The sequence below is a fragment of the Hakea prostrata genome, chromosome 4 (genome assembly GCF_041222555.1).
Source record: "Hakea prostrata isolate BN-2017 chromosome 4, UWA_Hpros_2, whole genome shotgun sequence".
Taxonomy (NCBI): domain Eukaryota; kingdom Viridiplantae; phylum Streptophyta; class Magnoliopsida; order Proteales; family Proteaceae; genus Hakea; species Hakea prostrata.
This window is the reverse complement of record NC_142603.1, coordinates 26,122,147-26,130,556: the sequence shown is the minus strand read 5'-3', so window position 1 is coordinate 26,130,556 and position 8,410 is coordinate 26,122,147. Positions and strand designations below refer to the sequence as shown.

Sequence of the window (8,410 nt, the reverse complement as noted above, 5' to 3'; positions counted from 1 at the left end):
AATAATATAAAGGTTATTCAACATCAAAAAAAATTAGACACAAGTTAATGATCCAATCATGTGGATTGAAATTTTTTCACTTGATATAGGTAGAGGATCCATACTCTTCCGAAATGTGATGGAGAGACGAATGAAGAGCATAAAATGATGGGGGGAGGGGGGAAACTAGAAGAGTGAGGAATGACAAATTACATACAAACCTCCTAAATTTGCATTCAATTATATCTACTACCCCTAAAAAAAAGTCAATTACAAATACCCCCCAATGCTTTTGGATGACTCACCAAGCGAAGAAAAGGCCTTACAGAAGTGCCCTCCTTCCACCCCAAAAAATTATTACAGCCATTGGCCCTTTACTGTTAAGTAGTAAAGCCAAATGATGATTGTTCCGGTAAGAAAATATTTATAATTAATTTCCTTTTTAAGGGTAGTAGATGTAATTGATTGCAAATTCAAAGGATCATATAATTTATCCAAGAGAAAATGATAAAGATCGTCAATCTATCAAAAATTCACATTCAACGTGTTACATATCCATTTAGCAAAATCAATATTGAAATTAGTAATTTTTTTTATGAATCTCAATCCTCTATCCACACACGGTTGGATTCTTGACACGTGTGCAATCTCAAAGTGAGAAGATATTTTTTATATATAAGAGATGTGAATATTACATATACCATTAGTAAGCGTCAAACCCACAACCTCTTCACTAAGTTTTGTTGGTCTTTGCCAATCAAGCAACTCTACGTTGGCAAGCAGATCCTGCAACCAAACCATTTAGAAGTTCCATGAGGTAAGTATCTCCTCTTTAGTTTTATTGTTTTGCCATAGGTGGTTTTGCTAACAAACAATTTTACCACAAGTGGTTTTGACAAGAGGCAGTTTTTGCCACAGGCTATTCTACCGAAGTCAGATATTTACCTCAGATTGATCTTCTGATTCCTAAGATTATCTAAGTATTTAATAAATTAATTAAAATAGAACTTACACTATTAATCACCGTTACTAAAGTAATATCTTACTTCGAGGTTGGATACTTGTTAAGAATCCAACCGTCTGAATCCAATCCATCCACCTGCAAACAAAGGGGAAGTATTCCCTAACCTACAATGATACACAGCGTTGACCCCAAAAAAAATTATGACACACATGGATATGTACATATAAAAATGAAATCATTTGAAGTGAACATAAGCAAATGAACAGAGGTTCTATCCGTACAAATACCATACCATAGCATATACCAAACGATATTAAGATGTTTATATGATAATATAGATCAAATGGCAACTTTATTTGTGAATGAACTCCAATAAATTTCTACCCAACAAAAAAAAATCTAATAAATTGAAGGGGAATGGAACAATACCCAATCGACCATGCATAAACACATGTCCCAAGCATATGAGAACCTCTAGCTTTATATTATGTAAGCTGGTCATTTACCTAGCGCATCACTGGGTAGCATTCTTACTCCTTAAAATGAATAATCAATCACCTCAAAGGACCACCAGTTAGAAACCATGTAATGCAAAAACTTCCGGCCAAAACCTGTTTTTATTTGAAGCAAAGCAAAACAAACTAACAGCAGAGTTGGGGTTTCCTTCTCTTTTTCTTTTCCCCTTCAGCGACAAGCTAGGGTTTCCTTTAGTTGCATTCTACTCCAAAAAGGAACCAGATGACTTTAAAATGTCACAAAAATTTGTTATGTTGAAGTATAGACTAACAAATCAGTTCAGAATACAAGCACAAGTTTCAAAGTTAGAATCCCCAACACACAAGAAATGGACATCTCTGAAATAAAGCAATGTATAAACAGATGGAATTGCTAAGAAGGGAAAACAAAAAAATCCAGGGAATACAAGGATGATGAGGTTTCTCTCTTTATAGACGACTGATAACAGCCTCAACCTCCGCTGGTGAATAAAGATGATAAGTGGGGGCAACCTTCGCAATATCAACGTTATTTGGGGTGACCTGACACCAAATTTGAAATATTCATATGGATTGGTACAAACCATGTGAATGGAATTAGGAACAGGAATTTAGCTAAAATAGCAATCAATTGGAAATCCATACCTTTTCTTCCATTACTTGCTTCAGTATCGAAAGCGCAACAGTTTCAGCTTCCTGAAGCGTCAAGTCCTGCACACCCACCACCAATGACAATTGTCACTGTTCCTCCAATTATCATCACCAGAAAATACAAGTACAGGGATGGAAAACCCAACCTTGGACGTGGAAATGGACTTCAGTCAATCATTATATAGGGTTCTTATATGTATCACTAAGATGAGTGATGCAGTTTACCATCACTTATCCTCTATTTATTTTGGTGAACTGAAGAGGGGCAGAATCCATAGATTCACCTCTGATAGAATGTTGCTCTAACTCAGCCTTCCTCCTCCATCTGGCCCTCCCTCCCTCCCTCTCTCTCTCAGCTTCCCTCATACCTCCTTCACTGCCAATCCCCAAGGATGTCGTACCCTGCTATCTCAACAGAACCCCACAACAACCCCCCCCCCCCCGGGGGCCAGGCCCTACCTTCTCCCTTTCCCTTCTTCTGGGAGCTCCCAAACATCAAACAGGAGGCAACTCTGATCATGGGGATCCAACATGAGAAGCCAAAACAAGGTCCAGCCTCCATTCTGAAGAAGCAACTGGCCTCTTAAGGAGTTCTCAAGATGATTTCATGGGATTCACATTAGTTAGACACTGAAATCACAATACAGTCAGTAGATCATCTCTTTTTACTTACAGAAGGAATTGCAAAGGAGCAACAAGATAAGGAAAAGAAACCATTACAAATTGGAAACCTTGGAGAGCAGGAGGCAAGATTAAGGATGGGGAGGATGGGCAGTGGGGAAATAGCAAGGAAGTGGACTCTAGGATTCACAGTTGAGAGAACAGTTCTGTGGAGTTTGAAGTGGGGATGAAAGGGGGGCAAACAGAAGGGGGGGGGGGGTATAAGAGGGTGTGTGGGAATGAACACAAGGTGAAACAAGGCACTGCCACTGGCCAGGAAGTCTGTGAACCAGAGCCAAGAGGGACAGAGGGGAGGAGTATAGATAAAGGAGCAGTACTTTAGTTTGTGAAATTATATCTACCTCAAAAGGTTGAACAACAATAACCAAAATTTGTGAACAAAAAAGTCATAGTAAAGCAGAACCACTTCACCCAACATCATGATTCGTACTGCCTACTGATCTTATAGGGGAAGATTCTATCACTGCCAACAGTAAGGGATGAAATTGGGGTCGAGTGGAGTAAAAAAAAGAGATAAGAAAAACCCTCCAAATTCTGACCAAGGGTTGCAGATTTATGATCTTCACATGTTGAAGCAGCAAGAATGAATCGCAAGAACAGCAACAACTAGTCTTCAGAATGAGTTCTTCATCAACTGTTGCAGATACAAACAGTAAGAGCAGCAAGGAATATCAAGCAGGGAAGGGAAAGATAGAAGAAGACAGATAGAAGAAAGGAGGAATGGGAATGGGCTTATCTTAGCCTTGGGTCTCTCACCCATGGCTACCTCAGCCATTGAACATGGATGTTACTCCATAACTGAGACTATTATGCCACACAATTTCTCCAAGTCTTTGTTCTATTGCAATATAAAGGCCTACTTATTGACTAAAGCTTTACATGAAATAGAAAGTCCCAACAATAGAAGCTACTAAATAAAAGCTAAAGGCGCATTTGGTAACATTCTTAAAAAACATTTTTGGCATTCTTCTGTTCTTTGGGAATGGATAACAGGTTAAAGGCATTTGTTAAAACAGTTCTTTCTTCTGTTATTTAAGAACGGACCGATCAGAGAAGTGTTCTAAAGAACGTCTTTTGCAGAACATCAAAAAAATGTTTTTACCGAAGAACCGAATCGGAAGTGATGAAATTAGTCCAAAATGAAACCTTAGAATGAGTTTATCAAACACCAACTTATTCTAATAGCATTTTGGAAATATTTTCAGAACGGATTTATCAAACGCCCATTTCCATGCAAAGAAATGTCTTTTAGCACATAAACATTAAAAAATGGATTTGCATAAGAACTGGTCTCTCCAGAGGGAAACATTACAAAACACATACTAAGCAACTAAATAGAAACTTCCTATAAGCATCAAAATTATCGACTCCTAAAATAGTAACAAAATGAACTTAGAAACTACCTAGGATTTTCTACACTAACGACAGAAACTAAACTAATGACATCTTATGGTTGAAACTTTCTACACTTGATCGGTCCACAGAATCTTCTAGAAAGTATTACAAATAAGGCAAGCATTGGCTGTGATACTGTTCACATAAACAGTGTTCTGGTCTTGTTCCTTCTTTATTCATGCTTCTATTTGGAGTGGGGCTGCTGTAGATGATGCTCCATTAAACCAACAAAAACTTGCCACATCCTTAGACCTGGCTGCATCTCACAGCATTCGCATTCCACAGCCTTGCTGGGCACAGGTTTTGGGGCTTCTTCCTATGAGTAGGTATGGGCATTTGATCTACATCATTAACAGGTCTGCATCAACAGTCATTCTCCCTCTGATGAATATGCATCCAAACATGCCTCCCCAGCTCCAGCCTCCATCCCCACCCCAACCCTATCCCTCATGTCCATCCTTGCAGATCCCAAGACCCCAACCCTCACCCCACTGTGAGTCATCACCTCCCTCTTGCTCCCCAAGCCCTCTCTTCTTCCAATTGCAACCCCAACCTACCCCTGATGCAACTGAATTATCTACTTGATGTTTGGAGTTTGGACCCAATTGTATTGAAAACCAAAAAAGATGACAGTTCTGACCTGTGATTTCACACACCCATCAACCCACTCTCCCAACCCCCCCCCCCCCCCAACTCCAAATATATTAAGAAAAAAAGGGGGAATTCAACAGCTAATTCAGTGATTTTAGTCCAGTACCCAATTCATTGTAGCAAATAAGGGAGTGAAGCCATGGTACAGGTGAGGCATAATATCCCAGTAGGCCATAGATTCTATGTCATTCTTATATAGCAACTTTCCCAAATTGGGATAGGAATTTCATTTGACAAAAGGTCTCCTGCTATAATGCAATGCACTAGGACTTCTCCACCCACTTAACATCAACAATTGTTCAAGATGTCCAAGGTCAAGGGATGGTTTGGAATTTGGAAAGCACAGCAGTTTAGCCAGTAACTTTGACGTTCTTGCAGAAGAAAATCAAATCAGAGCTCCATCAAAGGGAGACTTCTCGAAAACCAAGCTTACAAGTTTTTCTGTTGCACCACTTGTTGGTTGGTCTAATAAAATAACAATCCATTCTGTTTATTTTTATCTAAGTCTTTCATTCCCCCCTCCCCACCAGAGAATACAAACCAGTAATCCCTAATTTTTATGTAGTATTTGTAATGACCATTTAAAATTTTCAGGTTTTATACATAGAAATTTCAAAGACCACATCAAAATTGAAGTGACAAATGGAAAAAATAATTCCAAGTACAAAAGCAAAGAATGATGCTATTTACTCATAGTCTTTGCACATTTTGTCTCCATACAGTCCTTCAAATACTCAAGAAAGCATTCTTTCAAATGAGATTATTGTCCTGCTTCCCAATTGTTAAGCACACCAATTCATTATGTAGCCTTGACATACCGGTGAAGTGAATAAGACATTAATTCTTACAGAAATATCTAATGGTTACCATCCAATATAGACCCTGAACCTACTAGTGCAATGTAGAAGGCATACAATGCCAGCAACGAGCCTTAAAATCCTGCCAAGGACAGAATTTGATATCACTTGGACAGCTGTAACATATAATTTAATTTATTCATAAGATCTTCAATCACCAGGTCTTTTTAACAATATAGCAGAAAAGTTACAGCTCCATTAATGTCGTAGCTTTGACATACTTGCAGTATGGGGTAGTCATGAGGATTGCAGCAGAGTTGGAGTGCGGTAGGGTCATGGGTTAGCAGAAGAGGCTTGGTGATACTGTGATAGAGAGAAAAAGATCACATGGTGGTTTTGGGCAAGTAAGGGGAGGGGAAGCAAGGTCCAGATGGGTTGCATGCGAAGGTGTAACGGTGGGGTGATGAATTTTGGAGTGGAGGGGTGGATGCAGAGGGTGACCTGTTGGTGGGGGAGCAGCTGAGGGCTTGACCGGCCATATAATCCACAGAGGAAGAATGGAGTTACCAATAATGGGAACTAGTTAACAGGTCAATTAAGGGGTAACTCTTGGCTATTTCAAGATAAAAGGGGAGACAAAGAGATAAGAATCACTTTGTTGGGGAATTAGAGGTGACACTTTTGATGGGGGAATTTGAGTTAATATAGTAGAAATCTGTGACAGAAATTTTTCCATCTTATTATTATAACAACAATAATAAAAATAGGCATTGGCTACCTATGCCATCAAAGCATTTGCACATGGAAATATGTCATCTCAACTAGCAATGAATCTGCATTTCATTTGGTAATTTCTAAAGGACTTGTACTTACACTCAAAGGGCCACCAGGGGAGCATTAAAGAACCACAGTAGTAAATTTTGGAGTAATTTTGGAAATTTCTAGCTGGCCGGAATAAAATGCCAATTGAAATCGAAACTTACAATATTTCACCGAAATTTTGGGAATTTTCGGAAATTTCAAAATTCCAAGGGGTTGTACCAAACACGGCTTATGGATATGGTGGAGCATATGGTAGTTCATCTATTGACTCCAGTAGTATGTCTGCTTATGGGTATGGAGATGAATCAAGTGCATCATTTGTGAACTCCATCTTTGGATATCCATCAAGACCCGCATAACCAGTTATGCCAGTTTGTGACCGGGTTATAATCCATGGGCGTACGACACATTCCATAGGTTAGGATATCTACTTTATGTTGATGATGCTACCTATAAAGGGCAGTGACGGACTATATGGATAACTTTATCTGTATCATGTCATAGCCTACTTATGTCCAGCACTCGAGAGTATTGCTCCATGGCTCGGGGGATGGATCTAGCTTGACACAACTTTTAGGGTGCACTCACCCTAACGGCGTACCTTTTGCATTATGGGTCAGTGAGGAAATGGGAACAACGGCTTAAGCCATTAGGTGTAGGCGCATTAGACTAGGCCTCATTCATTGTGTATATTTGTTCTCATGGACTTTTGTATATTATTCATCATTCATCACAATTCATTCATTTATTGTTATACATCATTCATTGTAATTTTTAACCGAGTTAAATTCTACACTACTACTTGTATATTAAATTCTACTTGTTCTTATACTGATTATTGTATTTGTTGTTGCATTTTAATTAAAAACTATGTCATCCATATTTTTACATTTGTGAAAATGCATGTTTTCGATTTCTAGTTTCACCTCCATACAGCCAAACATGTGCTGATCAAGAACACCACTTTTGTTAAGTTTTAGGCAAAAATAACACTTCCATTGTGTTTATTGGCCTCAAATTAGGCTACACACCGAAAAACATGCCAAAGAAAAAACCTAAAACTCCTCGAAACAGGGAATCAAAACATGGTACAAATCTACACCATGTTTTGGCAAAATTTTGAAATTTCAAGTGTTTTGACCTGAAACGAGACGAAGTTCCGTACTATGTATAGAACTAAACTGATCTTTCCATTTCTTTTTACCTAACCCCCCCCCGGGGGGCCCAACAAACCCCAAAAAAAGGACCGACTAGAATTTTAAGCTGATCATGCATTTTTTTTAACCCTAACTATAGAATACATAATTGCCAATCCATTTACTTATTTTCCAATACCATCCAGATTCCACAATCCATTTTTGCAGGGCTAACCTGCATACTCAGCAAAATTTTAATTCAAGACACGTCATAACCATGGGCCAAGAGGGAATGCTCTCCACATCTGCTAGCAACTATATGTTACCCTTTCAAGATCCTCTTTAATTAGAACCAGCACAAATTAGGACTTAATAATAAGGTTGTGTTTGTTTATGGGATGGTTTGGACGGATTTGGGATGATTTGGTTTGATTTTGGGAAGTTAGGGTTTTAACAAATACAGTTGGGAATGGATTTGGTTTAGGGAGATAAGATATATATTGTTTAACTTGGTCTTGGAAGGGGTTTGGGATGATTTAGGGTTTTAACAATTAAGATGAGAATGGATTTGGAACCAGATAGGGTTTTGCAATACCAAAGGTACCCTAGGACGGGATGGAAAATGCATGGGATCCTTGGTATATAGCTATGGGAAGGAATGGGAAGTATATAGGATATGGAAGGGAGGGATTGAGATTTGCGATTGGGAGGCAAGGGGTAGGGAATCTCGCGGCAAAGGAGGGGTGCTCTAGTTGATTCTTGCTGAATTCTTGAAAGAATCCAAGAGTCTTTCAAGAATCTTGATTCTCCCTTCTTTCTTTCTTCTCTCTCTGCTGCAGG

General features: G+C 38.9%; 1 protein-coding gene across 1 annotated transcript in view; it reads right to left on the bottom strand.

Annotated features, from left to right (window-relative positions):
- Positions 1-1,382: 1,382 nt before the first annotated feature.
- LOC149018609 (proteasome subunit alpha type-5) overlaps positions 1,383-8,410 on the bottom strand; it is a 35,985-nt gene continuing 28,957 nt past the window's right edge. Inside the window, exons 9-10 of the mRNA XM_089152786.1 lie at positions 2,083-2,148; positions 1,383-1,980 (exon numbers count right to left, since the gene is read on the bottom strand). Of these exons, the coding sequence (XP_089008912.1) occupies positions 1,888-1,980; positions 2,083-2,148 (159 nt within the window). The 3' untranslated portion in view covers positions 1,383-1,887. The remainder of the gene's footprint in view (positions 1,981-2,082; positions 2,149-8,410) is intronic.